Here is a 21,436-nt window from a genome sequence, read left to right as displayed (position 1 = left end):
GGCTCTGGAGAGGAGATGATTCTATTTCGTAAGACATCACACCACCTTCGTTCAACCCAAAAGTGAGTCAATAACCATCGTTCAGGGAGCGATAGCACTCTGGTACACAAATTCTGTGTCTACTTTCGAGAGAGCTATTCATCAAGGCGTACCCTCAAAAGGAGAAATCATAGTATTTGGAGCAGCAAATTCGAGCAGCTAGCATCTTGCGGAAAGCCCATCAGGCCAACACCTGGGCTTGATGGCTATGCTCTTGCTTAAATCAGACCTTCTCCAAACACTAGAAGCAGTTTTCCCTCTATTCCGTCTTCCCCCTTCCCTTCCTTCTCTCTCTAGTCTGCCTGATCCTGCCGGGAAACTTCCTTCTCTCTGGAACTGGGTATTGTCCCCTTATTTCTTTTTGTGTTTTCCCGGTCTTCTTTGTTTTTCTCCAACTAACCACCGTCACAGACATCTTTTGGCCTCATTGATGCCTCTGCATGTCGCTCTTCTCCTGCAGCTCGCTCTGTTCCGCCTTTGTTTCTATCCTAGAGAGCCTTGTTCTGCGAGCATCGGTAATGTCTTCTGCACCCCTTGTGTTGCTATCTGTTGACTAACTGTTTCCCTCGAGATACATAACCACGTCCACCGAAGCGTTTGTCTGCCACCCAGGTGGAATGTTCAATAGGCTTGTATCTCTCGAGATCTTTCTCGTTTTATGGACATCGGTGAATCTCTCCGCCGCACTTCTTACTTTTGTTGACTAACTAGCATCCTAGGTCTTCTATATACCCGCCACCGTGTCTTTGTGTTGCTCTTGTCCGGGAATACCCTTGTTCACCCTCCAGCCTCTGAGCCAAGGGTTACATCTGCAACAAGACGCGTCTTTTTCAACTCAAGGAAGTCACGCTTTATATCACAAAGTAGACTACACGTCCTACATGCCATTTTCTACGCGGCATCTTCAGCAAGATTGTCAGGTAGCCTTGCCTTGATACAACAAATATCTGCAAGCCAGTTCTTACCTACCAAAATTGGCAATGTTTCTTTGACCACCGTCTTGGGCCAGTCACAATTCCTGTCATTTCATGCTTTCTCTTATGGAATACTCAAAAAAGATCATGAGTGTAACAGTCGTCGGCATGGCGGGGGGACTGCAAGAGGACCCAGCCAGTCGACCACTTGTGTGCAAAGAGCTGCGAAGAGTGAGCTTCGACGGATCACAGATGGTTTGATCCATACGATAGAGGATCAGTGCAATAACAATCGGTGAGGTGAGATGTCTACCAGAGGCCATACCCTTGTCGATGCGGCACAATTCAAAACTTGACCAAGATTCATCTCCCCTAAACTTGGATTCGATTTTCCCTCCGCCTTCCACCCCCTAGTCATGGTCGGGAATTTCAAGTCGACGGGGCGGCTGATATGGTGGGAGGGCTACAAGAGTCCTCAGCTTGCCAGCCAACCCTAGCACAGGGAAGAAGTTGCTCGTAGAAGTGCACCAGCAGATTAACAAGGTCAGCCTATTCATACACATGCTCTCAAGGTAGATACTAACGCAAACAGCTCAAGAAAGAACGAAGTGAGGCCACTAGGGGCGGCTGGTAAGGCGGGGGGGCTACAAGAGTCCCCAGCCTGCCAACCAAACCAAGAAAACTCGCTCCCGGCGCTCAGAAGTTCAGATCCCAACTGCACACTGCGGTTGTACGACATCTGTCAAGAGGCATTCTGGAGGTCGCAGCGAGGAACGAATTGCCCCAAATGCTCCTGGGAATGGACTGGGTACCATTACGTCGGAGAGAGAGCCATCACAATGGCCGAGGCGTATCGAAGGGGTCAAAGACAGAGCCGTGGTCATAGGAGTGCGCTGGCAGGTGAGATTGTGCATGAGCAGATTAACAAGGTCAGTCTACCTGTATTCATACACCTCTTTAAAAGGTAGATTCTGATCCGAAATAGCTCAAGAAAGAACACGGTGCTACGCTCGCAGAAATCCAAGCAGAGGTCAGCGCCCGTTTCGTCAAATTCGGCGGTGCGGCCGGTACGGCCGGGGGGCTACAAGAGTCCTCAGCCTGCCGGCCAAACCTAGCATGGGAAAGAAACTGCACGATGAGATTATGAAGAATGGGGCGGCTAACATGGCCGGGGGGCTACAAGAGTCCTCAGCCTACCAGCCAAACCAAGCATGGGGAAAAAATTGCACGACGAGATTATGAAGTGTCGGCGAAGTGGATGGGGCGGCTAATATGGCCGGGGGGCTACAAGAGTCCTCAGCCAGCCAGACCTAGCATGGGAAAGAAACTGCACGATGAGATTATGAAGTTTCGTCAAACTCGACGGGGCGGTCGGTACGGCCGGTGGGCTACAAGAGTCCTCAGCCTTACCAGCCAAACCAAGCATGGGGAAAAAACTGCACGACGAGATTATGAAGTTTTGCTGGATATGCCGAGCAAGAACAAGAACCCCAAGAAGCATATTTGAACCCTTCTTCTGTTCCTATCATGTCAACAACACGTCCAGACTCAAGTGTCCCGACCTTCTACTCCCAAATGTTCCAGGGTGTTTTCAAATTGATGAGCAGTCGCAGTTGCTGAGGGCCTACTACAATCCATATCTACGTTGGGCCTTATGAGCGGTGTGAAGGTGCTTTCCAAGATGTCGAAGGCAGATCTTCGTCTCTACAGTTGCAACGCATAATCGACAGAGGTAACGTCCGTTCTTTCTGATTTCTCAATCATCCTTCTCACATCTCAAGAAGCTGTACCAAGCTGTACCTACTCGTCCTTAGTGGTCACCATTTCAGAAGTTTGGGGTGTTTTACGGCTGTGGACGCGCCGCGCTCCCGATGAGAGTGTGCAAACTACTGCGCATGAGAGGCTGACGGGCCGGGGGGCTACTAGAGTCCCCAGCCTGTCGGCCTCCCAGAGAAGTCAAAGACGCCGAGGAGAGCTGGCCGCGTCAGCTAGGCGAGATCACAAGTCGCCGCCTTCAAGGAAGGTCAGATTCATGGACGCAGAGAACAGGAACATTACTATGACGGCATGATTATGAACATCTATTATCAACATCTATTATCGTCGCCGCCTTCGAGGAAAGTCAGATTCATGGACACAGAGAACAGAAACGTTACTATGACGGCATGATTATGAACATCTATTATCGACGATTGGTGACTTTGGGAGTATACCGGGCACGGGCAAAGATATCAGGGAGATGCTCTGCAAGCAAAGGCTAGTGTCTGGCTTGAGGACTGGCAACGTCAATGGTAAAGAAACACCTGATGTTTTCTTCAAACACGGACTAACTATTTATAGAGCACGAAGAACGTTTCAATGCCTAACGGAGATTATCGAATGGGCTGGCAGGCCGGGGGGCTACAAGAGTCCTCAGCCTGTCGGCTAAAAACTCTCGCCATCCTAATTCCCGCTCCTCGATGGTCCATTTCACACATTCATGACGACAAGGCACCGGTCCCAAAACGCAAACCATTGGTTCACAAGGTCAGTCAATTTCCACTTCTTCCTTCAAAGCCATGAAAGACAGAAGCTGAGACAAATCAGCTCAAGAAAACAAAAGATAAGGCCGCCAGAGTAGTGCCGAATCCGATGCCGCCCTGGGCAAAAGTGCAAGCAAGGGCTACGGCCCGCGGATCCTTCCACCCGCAATTCCGCCTTCAACATGCATAACACTATACGCCGCCGTGAGCCTAGGCCCAGCCTTTCGCAGGTCCTGCCACAGGCACCATTGAGGTCACTATGGCTGATATAGTGGCCAGGCAAAAACATTGATGGAAGAACTGGAGGCCATGTTGAGGGCTGAGTTGGCAGGGAGAGAAAAGAATGCAGCTGCAGTTCTGGAAAGTGTGGCACGACACCAGTATGGGAGTTGATTCTAGTTCATGTTCAATCAAACTGTCAAGAGTTGCATCATATCGACTCATGAGAAAACGCCCATCTTTCATCGGGGCTGCAAGAGAAGAGAACAAGCACAAAAGGAGAAAAGAAATTGCACAAAAGAAAAAGAAAAGAAAAGAAAAAAGAAAAGACATCAAGGAAGAAGAAAAGAAGAAGAAGAGAGAGAAAAAAAGAAAGAAAAAAGAAGGGGAGAGAGCTTCGAAGGAGGAGGAAGAAAAGAAGAAAAGAAGAAAAAAGAAGGAGAGAGCTTCGAAGGAGGAAATGCCTACCCCAGAATGAGGCAAACGTAGCCAAAGATCAACCAGCTTTGTGCTTGGCTGGCAGGCCAGGGGGCTACAAGAGTCTCCAGCCTGTCGGCCCAAAATCCCGCCCCCCCCCACCAGCGAGGCCGAGTCCAAGAAGGAGAAGAAACAGAAGAAGAAGCGTGAATCTCTCACTGCTTGGAACCCTTCGAAGAAGCGCCGAATCTGCTAAGATGTTACACGCATTATACGCTTGCATACATATATGACACCAACTGGAGAATCGATGGCAATCTGCTTGGGGAAAAAACACCGAAAGCAATATCTTCTCGGCTATCTGCGAAGCAGGTCAAAGACCCGCGTCGGCTTAGATAGCCTTATAAATTACCGATGAGGTTGTCATGTAGATATGCGATACCTGAGATTCGTGGAGAATGTCTGGCTGGCATGCCCGGGTGGCTACAAGAGTCTCTAGGCTGCCGGCGGAACTGTCAACTCCTCTGTCCAAATTCTCCATCTGTTTCAACTATTTATGACAAAGAATCGGCCCCAAAGCGCAAGTCTTATGGAGCCGCAAAGAGCTTTTACATCGCTGGCACGACATGAACCAACGCACGCCCGCTGTCAACATTGCGAACAAACATAGGCAAAAGACACAGAACGAACATCTACAGGGCAGATGAATGAAAGTAGTGTCATATACTGAAAACACATACTGATGGACGGGGTCTTCCAATTTCTCAATCTCAGACGCGAAGACTACCATGCTTGGTTTGAGGCTTGTGTCGACGAGTCTTTCCCAATATATTGATGAGTCCTGGATCTGTCAAGCAGACCTGGCGAAACAGCGCACACCGTGGTCTCTAAGACAGAGGGGGAAAGGCAACCAAGAAGAAGCAGAAACAAGCAGAGGAAGAGCAGCGTCTCCTGGGTTTTGTGGACAGGAAGCTCTTGAATTCTGACACAAACGCAAACAAGCATCGCCACAACCACCACCTCAATACACAACGACAAAACAAAAAGCACACCGCGTCGAAGTTGGGCCTTTGGTTCGTGCACGGTAATGTCCTACGCGCTTGGACAGCTATCAGCTCTGGCTTGGCAATATAATTAAAGACCAGCCAAGCTCAGAGCCGATAGCTGTCCTACCCGGAGAACCTAGCCCGTTCTCAATCATCTCCAACAATTTCATCTACCAATTTTGGGCCACGTTTAAGCAGCATCACCTCGCCGCCGCTTGCAGAGATGCAGTCATTAGACACGCAGGTGGAAGAGTTCAGCTCTATCCTACACTCCGTCAAGTCCAATCCCTACACCGCGGGGCAGTCTGGCCATTGTGCACGGTAATGTCCTACGCATTCGCAAGAGAAAGATGATTGACGGAGAGGAATTCGTATTCCCCGCCATTGGGAAGAAGCGCGACGTGGTGGATAGCCTGTACAAGGGCACCGAGGAGGACAAGAAGAAACTGCCCCCTCTACACCCGATGCCTGAGCAAGCACCTTGGCGTCGGCTCACGCCCTAGGCTTCGTCACGACCTCCACGTCCGCCTACTCCTCGGGGCATCGTTTCCACCCCGAGGGCGCTGCCAGAAGAGGAGCCTCTTGCTTCGATTTCGGTCAATGTACGAGCAGCAACGACATTTACGCGCCCAGAAGCATTTTATATCCAGGATCCGCTGGTGACGTTGCTGGAAAAGGCACCGCAATGGAAGGCAGCATCAATATGTTCATCAACCTCTATCAAAATATATAATAGACGACAAAAAAAAAAAAAAAAAAAAACCACCGAGGCCATTTCGTGCACGGTAAAGTCCTACGCTCTTGGACAGCTGTCGGTTCCCCTTAGCAATATCATTACAGACTAGCCAAGCTCGGAGCCGATAGCTGTCCAGCCCTCAGGTAAGTCGAGATTTCAGTATCACCACTGTTCATCAATAACGCAGCTGCTAACTCGTACCACAGGGATACAAGGAGGGGGTACAAGCTCTCACAATGAAGATGATGCAAGCCATGCGGGCGAATAAAAACACATTTTTATATTATTGGCAAATGAAGAAATGATTCTCTTCTTTGAGCAACCTACGCATGTATCTATTTTCCCCAGTTGGCGCTTCAAATCACCTGTTCGCGTCGATGGAAAACCCACTTCGATCGTCTACAAAGAAGGATTCGTGGACATGAATGGTTCGGAGGAGATTGCTGAGCGCGTGTTTACGAGGTCGGGGACAGACCTGACGAGATCTATTGAACGTGGTTGACGATATACAAGTCTGGCTCGTTCTCAATCATCTCCAGCCACATCATCTACCAATTTCGGGCCCACGCCACATTTCAAAAAGCTTCTCAGCTGCATTTTTGCCACCCCCCCCCCCCCCCCGGCAATTTGTATCAACCGCGAGAAGGCTCTCCATCATAAAATGTTGTCGAGGCTAAGAGCCGAGACATATTCTCCAGCTTCCCCACAGCAAACAGTCGGGTTTGATGTGGAATGAGGTGAACAAAAAGCAATGCATATGGGTGAATGGCCTCTCGACCCAAGACGCAAAGGCCAACTTCAAGGTCGGCTTTCACGAGTTCTACGTCCGCATCGAGCAGTCCCTGGTTTTGCTCCATCCGGGTCATGCACGGTAGGGTCCTACAAAAAGCCAACTGTCAGCGCGCTACGAGAATTCGCAAGAATTGAAGGGGAGAGATGACGAGACTAGAGGGGAGCAAGAGAGAAGCAGCCAAAAAAAAAAAAAAAAAAAAAAAAAAAAAAAAAAAAAAAAAATACACATCACTCAAACAGACATTCAAACAACGGTGCATCTCGCACATTTCCTAGAACTAGGGAGCATGCAGAGATCACAGACACATTGGAGAGAAGCGTGGATACAGTGGGAGATTGGGAGCGGGAAGGAAGGAAAACACAAGGTGCCGTTTATTGAAGGAGTTGGTATTTCATTTCAAAGAGTTTTTGTTCTTCAAAGAGTTTTTTTACAGTTCAAGGTAGCAGATTGCAATGCTGGTCAAGGGCTTTGTTTGATTCAGTCTTGTTGAGATAGAGGCGTGAAGGAGATGGCTGCTGAGTCACACCATGGGCGCACAAAAGTACCTGTATGTAGCAACAAAGTTCATTTGACTTGATTTCCCAGCTGTTCGTATAAGTCGTTTGAAATCTTCCCATCGGATGCATCTCTAGACGTGTCAAGAAAATATACATTGTATTGGATTTGCCATAACATCACGTTCCTAGCCCATTTCCTGGTTTCCTCCGACGCGGTCGCCTCTATAGAAGGCGAGAAAGGACAGCCTCGATCTGACGACGTCGGTCTCAGCTACTTTTTGCACAACTTTCCATCATCACGAACCTCCCATCTCTCATTACCCACACACGGCGCGCACCAGAATACATCAGTAGGGTCGATTTCGCGCTTGATGCGAAGCAGTCGCGCGTAGTTGCTGCCCCAAAACGTCTGCTGCCAATTCTTTTCGAACGGAAAGGCCTGCGGTAGAAACAAAAAACAGAAGTTAGTGAGTGTTATTCAACGACGACGGAAGAGATGGGGAGATGTCATACCTCGTTTATGTATGCGCCAGACTTGGGCGTCAGATCGCGGAGGGGTTGGAATTCCTTGTCTAGGCCTGCTTTGACATCGTTTTCTGCAGTCTTGTTGAATGGTCCGAACGATTGGCTGGTCACTAGTAGTAGAGTATAGTTAGTACAAAGAATTCAGCTCTGTTGAATGAGAAGTTAGATAACTTACGAGCATGAACGTATGCGGTCCTCCATGCGGGATTGACAGCATTGCTACCTCCTCTCGGCTTCGCTTCTTGAACACCCTTGCCACCTACCATGAAAACAGACATGGTTTCGCCATCGCCAATAGTCATGGCCGCTTGTAGGGCGCTCTTGAGCTTCTTGGGGTTGCCGGTTAGGGCTTCGCCATCCAAAAGTCGGGATACGAGGTACTGGCTTCCACCAGCCTGGCTGCTATCAAAGTTCTTGTCAAACCAGCCTAGCCATGAATCGTACTCGGTAAGGAGTGTGTAGAATTGGACTTTGTTTGACCAGCGCTCGCGAATTGTGTCGTTTATTGGGTTGAATATCTTTGCGGCGACGTCGGGGCTGTCGACATCTTGGAGGATGGACGTGCCCAGGAAGCCAGCGATGCGATCTGGGATACCTGGTAGCTGGATGGGCGACGGCATATTTCTGGTGACTAGATTGTAACCGGAAAGGCCTTGCGCCATCAGGCTAGGTATTTGGGAGATGATGTAGGTGATTAGGTCCATGGCGATGGATTCTTTCGGATCTGTGAAGATCATGTAGACGACGCTCAGAATCTTTGGGCTTGGATGCGTCTTGAGCGTGACGGATGTGATGACACCAAATGTTGAGCCTCCTCCCTGCAATGGCTATTAGTATTGCAACGATCATCATTTTAGGGGCACTTACTCCTCGCATTGCCCAAAATAGATCTTGATGTCGGTCCTCATTGGCAATCACGATATCGCCTCCGGGAGTAACAATCTCCATCTCCCACACGTTATCTGCTGCCAAGCCATACTTTGGTGCAAAAATTGAATGACCTCCGCCAGTGATGTAGCCGCCTATTCCAACAGTCTTTCCTCCTCCGCCAACAATGGCCTGGCCATGCTTGTCTGCGGCGACGTATATATCGTACATCTCAGAGCCACCACCAACAGTAATAGAATTACCTTGGAGGATCTTTCCAGAGCCATGTAGCTTGTATTGTCCCGGATTATATGTGATGGTCTTCAGATTATGAGTCCATATGGAGAGGGAGCCTGGGGAATTGGAGCGGCCGAGGTAATCGTGGCCGGTATTCTTGACGTTGAGACGAACATTGTATTTGCGAGCTAGAATAGATTGTTAGCCTACTTTGCTTTCCGTCAATTGGAAAAAACACGAGGGTTCATCTTACCAAAGTCTATACCGATCTTGACATGCTCTGCAGTTGATGCATTCACCACGTAGGCAGGATACCCAGCAGGAGAACACGGCGTGTTTTCCTCTGGAAGACAAGTATAATTATCGAATTTGTCCCACATGACGGAAATTGGGTTTCCAGCGTGAAACTCGTACGTCTTCCACTCGTCGGCTATCTTGGGACACTGGCTGGTGTCATAGGTGGGCTGGCCAGGGTGGCAAACCGCCCCAGGAGGAGGAGGCTGGAGGAGTCTTCCATTAAGTGTTTGATTGAGGGCAGCCCACGTATAGGCAGAAGGCCAAGAGGACGTGCCAGGATATGCTTTGCATGATTCTAGATAGGTTGTACAGAGGGCACTGACACCACCAGTTAGACAGAGTAGCAACTGAAGACTGGAGCCCAACATTTCGACGACTGTGTATCAAGAACTAGAAATGTGGTACGTTTGACCCGCAACGAAGCAGTGGCTATTCGAGAATTTGTGAAGTGAGTCCGCCATAATTTATAGTTTTGGTACTCTCGAGGAGGCACCGCAACGATATATGGCAGGATTCAATGGCAATCCTCCCTCCATGCATAGAGAGACCGACATGTTCAGCCACTCCCGCTCTAGGGAAGATGCCGCGAAAAGTCGACGTAATGCCCTGCCGCCGTCAAATGACTGCTGCATCGTGGCTGTGGCGATCGGCTATTTGTGGCCAATAGGAAGAGATCGCATTCCTCGCAATCGCAGGATTGTTGCGTAGCTTGACACTAAAATCCCCTATTTGGAAAGATGCTGCGAAAATTAATGACGGGAACAGTGTGGTTGGCCATTGAGCTGAAGACACGCCAGGATTAACCTTATACAGCACGGGTCAGCATTCAGCCGTATTCTGCGTATAGACAGCAACTGTACAAGCGCAGTACTTACCAAGAGAATGGAGTGGAAACTGGGCTGCGGCAGTGCAGCTGGTAGATGGAAGTATTTTGTGGACAAAAGACCGGACAAAGGCTGAACTGGGTAAATAGGTGGAACGGTTTGTTTGCAGGTGTGCCTAACAGGACAAGTAGCTTTGCTGACAGGGGTTCAGCTGGTAGGTTGGATCCTCTGGCAGGCGAAGAGCTTCTGGTCGTGGTGTTCCTTTTGATTGCGAGCCAACTTGATTATTGCTATCTTGTAAAGAAGATCTACAACCGAGTTGTAAGAACTTTTTGATTGGTTTGCGCAGGTCTGCGAAAAAATAGATGTGGCTGTTATTGCGAGCCGTAAAGGAGAGGCTGGCTCCAGGGTATCTGTGGCGAGAGAATATGTTGACGACCAGCTCTTCATTTTTTGGCACCTCTTGTAAAATATGACTGCGACCTGGGCCTCTCGTAGACCCCGAGTCGTGTCATCTGTTTGATCCTTGACAAATTCTGGTTCATGCAATACTTGAACCTTGGCGTTCTTTGTCATGGTAAGTAGAATGTAACCCTTGAAGGCATTGAATATCTGTTCAGCTTCGAGTTGCGATGTATCTTTCAGCGGATAGATAGTATCATTAGTAATCCAACGGCCGTTTCTGTCTTGATCAACGGTGTCAGCCTTTCTGTTCCATGTGCATGCTGGGTATTGTACCCTGCTGTCACAGCATGAAATCAAACATACCATTAATATCTGGCCACGCCTGCCAGTGCCACCATCGATGTAGCATGTGTGAGCAGCAGGGAGATGTCCGCGCTAGTTTGTGGTATTCATAGGACCTGTAAGGATGCTGGCGTATTGGAGGGGATTAAGTGTCTTATCATGATGATGCTCCCACCATAAACCCGATAGCTTGGGACCCTACTGGTATTGGTGGTGCTACATCTCTCGCCGGGTAGGGACTTGCTAACTGGGCGAGAGACTCCTATGTAAGTATCGGAGAACATCGGTCATGGGAGGTTCCAAAGATTGAATAGGGGGAGGCGGCGGCGGTGGTGGTATTGATGGCACCGTTAGCGGCGACAACATATGAGAGGAGGCCAGGACAGGCAAAGCGATTGGTGTGATTATTTGAAATCCTGGAGGGTGGGTTGAGCTCCAGCTTGGAAGCATCCGCTGGAAGTATATCCCAGATCACCGCCCTGGAATTTCTGCCGAGCCATTTCCTCAGATTGTTCAAGCTGGGCTGCGTACCTCCCGATGTCGCCGGGGACAGCAGATGTGGCCAATAGGATATGCTTGTGAAGGCCACGCTTGACACATCGACAGCCAAGGAATCGTCTTGTGTTCCGTGAGCCACTTTGGATCTGCTTCGGGGAACCGCTTAAACAGGAAGTCTACTACTGCCATGTCCAGCAGCACCTTCTCTCATCTAGTATGGTCTCATTGTTTGCGTGGCAAGCACCCTCTCACCCAGTATGGCCTTATTGTTTGCGTCGCCACGCAAACAACGAGACCTGCTGCTTGTTTGGCTGGGGCGGCACATCTGTAAACCATAACGCAGGTGTCCTAAGGGGGCTCTTGGAGAAGACGGCTTCGCAGATGCCGTAGCTTGAGTTGACACCCAGCGAGTAGGATGGCGATAAAAAACATTTCCAAAAAAATCCAAACTGTTTCCTTGGTCAGCATGAAGAGTTGAGTCGATGTTGGGAGAGTTGAGGAGGTTGAAGATGGATTTCGGATGAAAGAGAGGAAAACTCACATTTGTTGAAATGATAAAGCAATGATTGAAAGACCAAAAAAGACCAAAAGAGACCAATATGATAAGAAAAGACCAAAAATGAGCAAAAATTGAAGCAAAAATGTGATAAAAATGCTGGTCCAAAAATGATGCTTGGTAGAAGCACGAGGTAGAAGGACGAGGGAGAAGCAGCTGGAGGTGCGCCAAGAATTGTTGTGGTGGGTAAACTCGCTTGGCGAACGGTACGTACCTTGAGGTGGACGATTGGCAGTAACGCGGGTGATGAGGGAGTCACAATTCGCGCCCCACTCCCTTGTAACATGGAATTTGGTCGTTGGGCGAGCTGCAGAGTACATACAAGGCACTCCAGCGGTTTGCAAAACAATGACGGGGAATTTGCAAACGATGGGCACACAGAATTACGCAGTGCGCCAACATACTCCATACTGCAGTTATAAATAAGACGGGTTTGGCGGTCCTCCCCACCGAGTAAGGCGCCCGAGACCCCTGCACTGCGCCTCCAGTACTGTACACACCTGTAGATATTCCAACATGAATATTCCAACCTCCACCGATGCCTTCGACATCTACTCTTGACTTCGACCCCGCCTATCCCCCTACATTATCCGCTCATCATTTTTGTAGCAACCTGTCGCAAGCCGTGATTTCGTTCCAAAGCCTGCCATACACGCATGATGCGGCCGTTTGTTTCAACTCTCGATTAACCGTCGCCGTCTCCTTCGCCTCGTCTCTGCCACACCTCCGTTTTATCGTCAAGCCACTTTCACCACATTAAGAGTATCACCATCATACGCACCCAGATAGTTACCCTCAACAAGGGATAGTTAAATTAGCATTTTTCACCCAACAGCTTTGCTCCCTCCCAGACTCCTGGCTATGAACCGTGAAGACCGCTGGTTCGCTCGTGCATTAGCTGTCGCCGGGCCTTGTCCTTTTCTGCAATCAACCGCCGTTAGCAAATAGCCCATATCATCGTGTTACAGTCCCAGCAACTATAGCTTACCTCTATCATAAACCAAGAACTCGTGGAGGCCAGCACCTGCTGGTACCATAGGCAGGACAGGCACCTTCTTATCGGTAACAACCTCGAGAAGAGCTGGACCATCTGTGTTGATGAGCCACTCGAGGCTAGCCCGAACGTCCTCTGGCTTGGAGACCTTTCTCGCCTGCACACCCATTGCGTCGGCTAACTTGATAAAGTCCGGATTCCGCTGGTGGGTGTGTGCATAGCGGTCCTCATAGAACAGGTTCTGCCATTGAGTAACCATGCCTTGCTCCTCGTTATTCAGAATAATAACCTTGACGCCAATGTTAAATTGAGCAGCCGTGGAGAGCTCTGTTAGGGTCATGTTAAAGGACGCATCTCCGTCAATGTCGATGACGAGGGCGTCTGGTCTCGCTACTGCAACTCCAATCGCACTTGGCAGCCCAAAGCCCATCGTGCCTGCATCCCAAGGTTAGGATTAGGGTTGTAGCAAACTTCAATGACCAAGAAACATGATAAGATTTGGGTTTGGGGTTAGGAAAGGCCGGAGAGAAACGGCCAAGGTGCTGCAAAAACGTCACGTACCTAGTCCACCACTCGTGACAAACGATCGAGGCTCTCTCCACAAGTAGTGCTGTGCTACCCACATTTGCTACTTCAGGTCAGTTGGTGTTCGTAAATAGTGTTGGCTGCTCATGAGGAACTCACATGCTGGCCCACTCCAGTCGAGATGATTGTTTTCTTGTCAATTTTAGAGGTGAGATCGCTCAGCTCTTCAATTAGGGACTGAGGTTTAATGAGACCGTTGCCTCCAGGAGAGTCAGCGTGCTCATAGTTGGATAGAGGCCACTTGGCCTTCCATCCGGATATCTTTTTAAACCATTCGCTTCGTTGCTCCATGCTTGTAGGTGTGAGCATAGGCATAAGCATCTTGAGGTTAGTGGCAACATCGCCCTCAATAGCCTCAGTTGCTTGAATGACCTTGTTAATATTCTTTGGTAATATATCAAAATGAATAATGCCTCCTCGCTTCTCAGCCGCTGCAGCTTTAGCATTAGGAGCAAATTTTGAAGTATTCAGGGTAACACGGTCATCAAAGCGAGCACCAAGAGCAATGATAAGGTCGGCCTCCTGCATAGACATATTGGCATATGCCATACCATGCATACCCAACATGTGTAATGACTTCTCGTCACGCTCATCAAATGCACCAAGGCCCAGGAGAGTTGTCGTAACAGGAATAGAACACTTATCAGCTAGCTCACGGAGAACCTCAGTTCCACCCTCAGACTGGAGGATGCCTTGGCCAGCGTAAATGATGGGCTGCTTAGCTACTTTGATAAGCTCAGCAGCACGACCAAGGGAGGCATTAAGCTGCTTCTCCATTAGTCGTTTGGCAGTCTGAGAAGCGATGCTTGGAAAAGAGGGTAGGTTAGTTTGTGTTGGTATAGCCTTTCGAAGAATCCCAGCTGTAATGTCCTTAGGAAGGTCAATAAGAACAGGGCCAGGACGACCACTGGTAGCAATCTCGAAAGCCTCGTTAATTCGACGCGGGAGATCGGCAATGCTTGTAACCATGCAATTCCACTTGCACGCACTTCTGCTAATGCCCACAGTATCGCACTCTTGAAACGCGTCCAGTCCGATCGCACTTGTTACGACCTGTCCAGTAAAGACCACGAGGGGAGTGCCATCTGAGAGAGCATCTTGCATGGGTGTGATGACATTGGTCGCTCCCGGACCCGATGTAACGAGCACTACGCCAGGTTTTCCGGTGGCACGTGCGTACCCTATGATATATTAATATAAAGCTCCATTGTTCGACCAAGCAACTCCTACCTTGTGCCATGTGGCCGGCGCCTTGTTCGTGTCGAGGCAAGATAAAATCGAAGTGTTCCGAGTTGTAGATGGCGTCAAAGACGGGAAGGATGGCGCCTCCGGGGTAGCCGACTAGGACAAGTTAGCACGTGGGTTCTCATTTGGCCCTGCCGACAAGACAAGTTCGGTTGGACAAGGTGAGACAAACAAATATGCTTCACCCCGTGTCTGAGCATCATCTCATGAAAGATCTCGCCGCCGGTCTTTCCGATGAACCTGAAAGCACATGAGCAAGGGGCTCCTCGTGGTTTGAAAAGAGAAATCTTACGACTCATCCATCTCGGGTTTCGATCGGTTGACAAGAGGCTGAACATGACGACGAGATTCGGGTTCCAAGTTAAAGGCGGGGCTGGCCACAGGGCGAGTCTGACTGTAAAGCAGGTCAGCAACATGATTGACATGAGATTAACAATGAAGCCATCAATTGACTTGGTGGAGCGAGCATTGGGGCACTCGGTGTCTTTCAAGGTAGGAACACGGATAGTTAGTTGTTGGGCAGTGAAGCGTGACACCACGAACGAGGTTATGAGGGCGCAAAGAACCAAGAAAAACAGCCAAAAACTTACGGCGCGGCAGAAGTGGTAGCAGTGGCCTTTGTTCTTTGCGTCGCGGGCAGCTTTGACTGCGCAAGAGTGGCTGTAGGCGGCGTCGTCCAGGCCCTCGCCTGGCCAAGGGCGCGGATGGCCTTTCTCGAAGGGCGATTTCGGAGCATCGCCGAGGAGTAGATAGATTCGGAGGAGAGGAAAGCCGGGGGTGGGATGGGAAAGGAAAAATGTCAATTGCGTGCGTGAGCACAAGCGCTCGGTGAAGAGAAAAAAAAGAATCCAAAGATGCCAGTCTTTGCTTCGGGATTGAGGATGATGAAAAAGAAGTTAAGTTACTGGAGGAAGCGAGAGGCGGAAAAATAAATAAATGGCACCGCACAGTCACATCTTGTCACTATAGACTAGATGCTCCGTAGAGTCAAAGACAATCCCAGCCACGCTCCGACGTCGTCTAGCAAAAAATGCGGGGTGCTCTGTTCGTGCCAGGTACATACATGTCACCGGAGCGCATGGGTGCCACGTCCAGCTCTTCTCTCTCACTTACATCCCGCCTCCGGTTCCGGTACACGGAGCTGGCCCAGTTCTGCGAATCGGTCTGGGGCTGGAACGGAATAGACAGATCTACACACATCAGCGGGCCCAGAAGGGTGGGGATGCAGAGGATACTTACGGAGTACACACGGCTGTATATCGGCCACTGGGCCCATAAATCATAAATAGACATACTATGTACGGAGTAAGTCGTATCAAATGAACTCGTCTGCCAAGGCAAAGTTACACATCAATTGCACCTCTTCTTCCTTATTCCCCTCCTCTCGTTGCTCATCCTGCATCGCCATATGACATATAATACAACCAGAAATTGGCAATACTACTCCTGCAAAGCCACCTTCCCGTTCCTTTACTGCTGTGGCAGATCAAACCAACTGGGATCAATGTTGAATCCCTCCAAATGCGTCGCGTCAGTCGGCTGGTTTTGAAAGTATTGGTCCAGCAGGCCCTACGTCGAGTTAGATTCTTTTCCGTATCGATCAAAGCGCACCGATCCAAACTTACCCAATCCAATCCTTCTGTGCCGTCAATCATCTGGGACATGGGCCCTGCATATGGGAGGTCCTGCGCAGAAGAAGCAGAAGCCAGATCATTTGCCGCCATATCGGATGGAGGAATATGGCGGGCATCCTTTTCGGCCACCTTTTGAATCATTAAACCAAGAGCCAAAGCCGCAAGACGTGCATCCGAGGACGTCTGGCTATTGGATGCCCATATCTTCTGCGATGTCTGCAGCGCATGGTACTCTCGCCCAGTAAGAGGATCGTCGTCCCTTCCAGGCACTGAAATGCTTAAAGGACGCCGCAGACGAACGGAGAGATCCAAACAAATCACCATGGCAGCCAAAAGAAAGTCGTGCATGGTAAGGGAGGATACCATCCATCGGTCGTCATACAGACGCCCTCCAGGCTGAGATGCTTGACTTAGATCTGCCTGGCGGGCGAGAATGTCGAGAGCTGCCTCGGCACATGTTCGCCTGGAGTGCTCAAACCTACGGCTGTCAACCTCGTAGCTAATGTATCGCCGATGGAGAACGATAAGACCCTTCAAGTAGAGCATCTCAAGTGTGCATCTCTCGAATATGATACTCGACGGGTCCATAAAGGAGCGGCCAACGTCTCTCCCTCTCAATATTTCTGGCAAGGCGCTGTATGCTTCCCTCATTTCATTATCCAGCATGATCGTATTGTCGTAAGTCGGGAGAGCTAAAGACTGAGAATGCGCCACAATCTTCTTGAACACTGCCATGATGCCAGACTTGGCGATTGGGTATCTGATGGGAGTGTTTTCGAATAGAGGTCGCCCCGGAGGTAGCGCTGTCATGCCTATATCGAGATCAGAGAATTGGAGGTTCCTTGGCACCTTGGTGTCGCAGAATTCGGTGGGAATCATGCTCGGAAATCCCATCTGAAAGGACATTAGTGCGTCGACTTGAAATATGTTGTGCCAAACGCGCCGCCGCATCTCTCCGTCAAAGACTGACATGCCCGGCAAGCCATCTGGGTCATGATGGTAACCCATTCTAAAGGCAAGGCGAATCAAAGTACCCATCTCGAACCAATGATCCGAGCCGAGCTTGTTGAGAGTGAGGTAGCAGCTTTGGAGATGCAGTATCATAGCCTCTAGAGCATACGCGTTTGCATTCGGGAATCGCCCCAGAACGAGGCATTCCACTGTCCTCTGTTGCAACAAAGTGGCGGAAGGACCTGTAGATTTGGCTTCAGCCGGGCCGGCGACATTGCGAAGAGTTGTCGTTAGGCTGAGGACGGAAAAAAGCAGAGCGATCCAAAGGGGGGGTGCTTTCAACGGAGCTTCCCAGAACTTTTCGTACTGTATTTATCGCCGTATTGTTAGTGGCCTCGTAAAATGAAGATGTGGTTACTACTCTAGATGACTGACCTCCTTTTGGAATTTGACCGGATGCAAGATGCCTACATGCAGACTCTATTAGCGACCGAATGTCAATTGCAGAGCCAAAGCTGGATTCTCATGCACTCACCCAACACCATGAACCTCGCGTTGAAATACTGCGCAACGAGAGCGTCGCATATCGGTCGCGAAGGCAAGCTGCTAAGTACCTCTTCCAGGTCGACCACCGGAAATTTGCCAAACATAAATCCGACGCCTTCCTCCGGGGCAACGCTTTTGCGCTCCGGCTCGTCCTGAACCAGAGGGCGGTCAAAGGCTGAAAGATGCTCTCGAACCTCTTTGATTTCCTCCAAAATGGCTCTCCAATGGCTGGGATCAATGTAGTTGATTTGGCCATCTCCTGATTCATGGCGATGGGGCAGCTCAGGCGGTAAGCATTGATCATCCTGGCGACTTTGAGTTGATTTGCCAGATTCTTGAGGCTGTTTGTATGATGCTGACGTTGTGATAGCGTTGAACGAAGCGTGTTTGCTGGGCGCAGCTCCAATTCTAATACCAGCAGCAGTGGGATTCGCCGCAATCGAAGACAGCATGCTCTCCAGGTTATCCAGCCGCTCCTGAATGTTACCTACTTTGGCAGGGCGAGGCTTGTTCCGGATGGCATTGGGAGCATAGCGGCATAGTGATGCTTGATTTCGTCTGGTGCAAGCCTCGCATGGCTGGCCGCGATTGCACATTTGCCTACGAGAGGTGAGTGTGAGCTTCCTACCATGTTTTCGCTTTGGTTTCATCTGGAGAGCTACTGTGTGAGCGGATGCTTGCTTACTTTCGAGCTCGACATGGTTCGCAAGACACAGGGGCCCGATTCCGCTTTTCAATCTTCCTAGGACCAAACTCCATTGTGCGACTCCGAAGGACTAAGAAAAGAAGCGCTTTGTTCAAAGAGAAGAAAATACGAGATTGGTGGCAGGAATTGAAAGACTATCCCTAAGCAAGACCGCTCGTTATCGGAGATGTTTGCGGAGTATTTAATGAACCCGTCGGGGATATTATTCCCGGTCAGGTCCAATCACGACTAATCCCGTTTGCATCCTCCACAATACCAAATGATGCTTTCTTAGCTCATCATGTCAGGATGGAGCGGCTGCTTGAGATGAAGCGCTATAGCGGAGATATTATCCCCGCTTCTCCACAGCAACCAGTTCATGCCAGTTGCCGCTCGGAGCTGAGTCGGTGATAGGAGCGGGAATCCTGCAAGTCGAGATGACGATGCCAAACTTGGGGCGAATGCGTGCTCAGGAGGACGGCTCTGCTAACAGAGGTATGATGTTGAATAAATAGACAAGCAAAGACGACAAAAACTGATTATTCAAGTTTGGCAACTAGATCCTCCTGTTCAGTGAGAAAGCAGCTAGTCACCTTTGGATTTCCTCGACACCCAGAGCCTACTCCAGCAACCACTCCAAGAACATATATTTTTTTTTAGCATCGAAGCAGCCATTATTTCGCCATCTGAATCGCAAGCTCAAGCCAGCATCTGATTTGAGAAAGCGGTATCCATATCCAAGGAGGCATAGAGAACAAAGCAAGTCACTATGTCTGCTGTTCATGGCTTTGGCTCTGTCATCTATGGCAGAGTCTTTGTTAACCTTCCTATTCCCTCGACAACAACCGACCTCTCCAATCACATCATGATAGTCACCGGCTCAAACAGCGGCCTCGGATTCGAATCCACCCGTCATCTCTCTCGCCTTGGCGTGGGAAAAATCATCATGGCTGTGAGAACTCCCTCCAAAGGAGAAGCAGCCAAGCAAGAAATTCTCAAATCCACCGGCAAGCTCGACTCTTCCATCGAGGTGTGGTCCATCGATATGGATAACCAAGAGTCTGTCAAAGCATTTGCTGGACGAGCATCTCTGTTGCCTCGACTTGACGGTGTCTTGGCCAACGCAGGCATCATGACGAGCCACTACACCCTCAGCGAGGAAAGCGAAAAGACTCTCAACGTCAACGTCATCAACACGTTTCTGCTCTTCTTCCTACTGCTTCCAACCATGCGCAGGTCGGAGCAACAAACAGGCAACGCGTGCCGCTTTGCAATTCCCAACAGTGCCCTGCATTACATGGCTCCCCTTGCTGAGCTCAATGACAAAAACATCCTGCATCGACTAAACGACTCAAAGCAAGCAGACATGTCTGGGAGATATCCCCTTTCGAAACTCCTCGTCCTCTACGCCGTACGAGAAATAGCAAAGAGAGCGAAGGGCAGATTCATCCTCAACACTCCAAACCCAAGCTGGTGCAAATCCGACTTGGCGAGGGAGACGGATTCAGCCGGGGCCAAAATAGCAGAGAAAATCCTGGCTCGCTCGACAGAGGAGGGTAGCCGCACTTTGGTACACGGCCTCCTCACAGACGAGACTAGCCACGGGCACTACCTAACCAACTGCAAGATTCAGGTGTAGGTCTTTATCAGCCTCTGTTTTATACACATTGAAATAGCTAATCAAATCTGCCCCAATAGGCCAGCGAAACACGTCACAAACCAGTGGGGTCAACAAGTGCAAAAGAGGTTCTTTGACGAGCTCCTCAGCAAGCTCGACACGATTTCTCCTGGTGTATCATCCAACCTTTAAGAAGACGTTTCTGCTCCTTCCATCGTTTATACGCAAACTATAAACAGCAAAAATTGTGATTGTATGGGAGAATATTCTCAGACTGGAGACGGTTGCTACATTCTCAGACCAGTCAGCAAGGAGAAATCTCCAAGATTGAACGCTACTTGGATGTTCAAGGGTGAGATAAGGCCTGGGCAAAAATGCTCGCCAGAGTACTGTTTAATCAGCGGTGGCATATTTGGTTCTTCAGCATAGGGTGTGCGTATCAAGGTACCAAAGGGCGATATATTGTTCAAAATACTACATATACCAGGGACCGTATAACAGAATTCGAGATTTAATGTTATTCATTTCGATAGCTCAAGTTTAATAATATTACAGATTTGATGAGACAATGGTTCTCTATCCATGGTAGATGGCTTACATTCTCGCCGACCTTTCAAACCCCTTCCTAGGCCCCGTTTCTTCTCTTCTTCTCTGTCGAGACAAGCGGCTTCTTGTCAACGTCAGGTTTTGCGCAAGTTGGTCTCAAGCTGGAAGTATAAGAGCTTTCTACTTTGACTGGTACCTTGAAGTCATAGATTGCACATGTTGATTATACCAAGAAACGATGACAATAAGTGGAGATCAAAAATTGTTCAAAAGTATGTTCATTACGCGTTCAGGAGGTATCTAATGCCACAAAAAATCACAGTGCAAAATAATAAAACAAGAAAGGAAAAGAAGAAACAAGAAGAAAAAGAGAAAGAAAGAAAAGACAAAACCGATAAAAGGTAAAGATATCCAAAAAGGGATCAACCCATCCAGTGTACCGTCTCTTACTTTATCCAAAACCCATCCGGAAACACGAATGAACTATGTCTCGTACAGAAGGTTGCCCAATCAAGACCCCGGTAGGATAGCCCACCTCTGTCTTAGAATGGCCCTTTTGGCTTGCCATTGTTACTCTTCAAACCGGACTCGTGTGATGATGGCGACGTGTCTGGCAAACTAAAAGAGATGGTAATAGACTGTCTCAGATAAAGAGATCCGACGACTGGTGCTGGACTTGTGAACAGAAGGCAAATGACTCAGCACAGGGTAAGCTGGCAAAGCGCCTCGTCCTGGGGATGGCTCTTTCAGACTTCTCGATCGATTTTCGATGGTTGGGTATTGACCAAACATAGTGTATCTCCTTTGGAGGCAACGATGTCTTTTTGGAAGATCTGTAGCCTTATTTCTCTTGTCTTTCGTCTTTTCCCTTTATTCCTCCTCCTCCTCCTTTCTATCC

General features: G+C 49.3%; 6 protein-coding genes across 6 annotated transcripts; 2 read left to right on the top strand and 4 right to left on the bottom strand.

Moving 5' to 3' along the window:
• Positions 1 to 1,792: 1,792 nt before the first annotated feature.
• On the top strand, positions 1,793 to 3,024 carry TRIVIDRAFT_222125 (uncharacterized protein; the record flags this gene model as incomplete). The annotated part of the gene is made up of 3 exons (XM_014101601.1): positions 1,793 to 1,882; positions 1,939 to 2,020; positions 2,768 to 3,024. 3 exons carry the CDS (start codon positions 1,793 to 1,795, stop codon positions 3,022 to 3,024), a joined length of 429 nt encoding a protein of 142 aa, XP_013957076.1.
• Positions 3,025 to 7,454: 4,430 nt separating this feature from the next.
• Positions 7,455 to 9,477, bottom strand: TRIVIDRAFT_29663 (uncharacterized protein; the record flags this gene model as incomplete). The annotated part of the gene is made up of 5 exons (XM_014101600.1): positions 7,455 to 7,622; positions 7,697 to 7,818; positions 7,884 to 8,526; positions 8,576 to 9,000; positions 9,066 to 9,477. 5 exons carry the CDS (start codon positions 9,475 to 9,477, stop codon positions 7,455 to 7,457), a joined length of 1,770 nt encoding a protein of 589 aa, XP_013957075.1.
• A 3,116-nt stretch (positions 9,478 to 12,593) lies between these two features.
• Positions 12,594 to 15,294, bottom strand: TRIVIDRAFT_53897 (uncharacterized protein; the record flags this gene model as incomplete). The annotated part of the gene is made up of 8 exons (XM_014101599.1): positions 12,594 to 12,655; positions 12,723 to 13,163; positions 13,290 to 13,356; positions 13,413 to 14,494; positions 14,544 to 14,654; positions 14,731 to 14,798; positions 14,851 to 14,952; positions 15,149 to 15,294. The coding sequence occupies 8 exons, from the start codon at positions 15,292 to 15,294 to the stop codon at positions 12,594 to 12,596; spliced, it is 2,079 nt and encodes a 692-aa protein (XP_013957074.1).
• A 734-nt stretch (positions 15,295 to 16,028) lies between these two features.
• Positions 16,029 to 18,448, bottom strand: TRIVIDRAFT_191511 (uncharacterized protein; the record flags this gene model as incomplete). The annotated part of the gene is made up of 6 exons (XM_014101598.1): positions 16,029 to 16,097; positions 16,184 to 16,243; positions 16,280 to 17,509; positions 17,579 to 17,610; positions 17,679 to 18,289; positions 18,375 to 18,448. 6 exons carry the CDS (start codon positions 18,446 to 18,448, stop codon positions 16,029 to 16,031), a joined length of 2,076 nt encoding a protein of 691 aa, XP_013957073.1.
• A 695-nt stretch (positions 18,449 to 19,143) lies between these two features.
• On the top strand, positions 19,144 to 20,013 carry TRIVIDRAFT_150143 (uncharacterized protein; the record flags this gene model as incomplete). Its single annotated transcript, XM_014101597.1, has 1 exon — positions 19,144 to 20,013. The coding sequence occupies one exon, from the start codon at positions 19,144 to 19,146 to the stop codon at positions 20,011 to 20,013; it is 870 nt and encodes a 289-aa protein (XP_013957072.1).
• Positions 20,014 to 20,802: 789 nt separating this feature from the next.
• TRIVIDRAFT_216117 (uncharacterized protein) lies at positions 20,803 to 21,348 on the bottom strand (the record flags this gene model as incomplete). Its single annotated transcript, XM_014101596.1, has 1 exon — positions 20,803 to 21,348. The coding sequence occupies one exon, from the start codon at positions 21,328 to 21,330 to the stop codon at positions 21,157 to 21,159; it is 174 nt and encodes a 57-aa protein (XP_013957071.1).
• Positions 21,349 to 21,436: the final 88 nt, after the last annotated feature.

This window comes from Trichoderma virens, assembly GCF_000170995.1.
Source record: "Trichoderma virens Gv29-8 chromosome Unknown TRIVIscaffold_6, whole genome shotgun sequence".
Classification (NCBI taxonomy): domain Eukaryota; kingdom Fungi; phylum Ascomycota; class Sordariomycetes; order Hypocreales; family Hypocreaceae; genus Trichoderma; species Trichoderma virens.
This window is presented reverse-complemented; position numbering and strand designations above follow the sequence as displayed.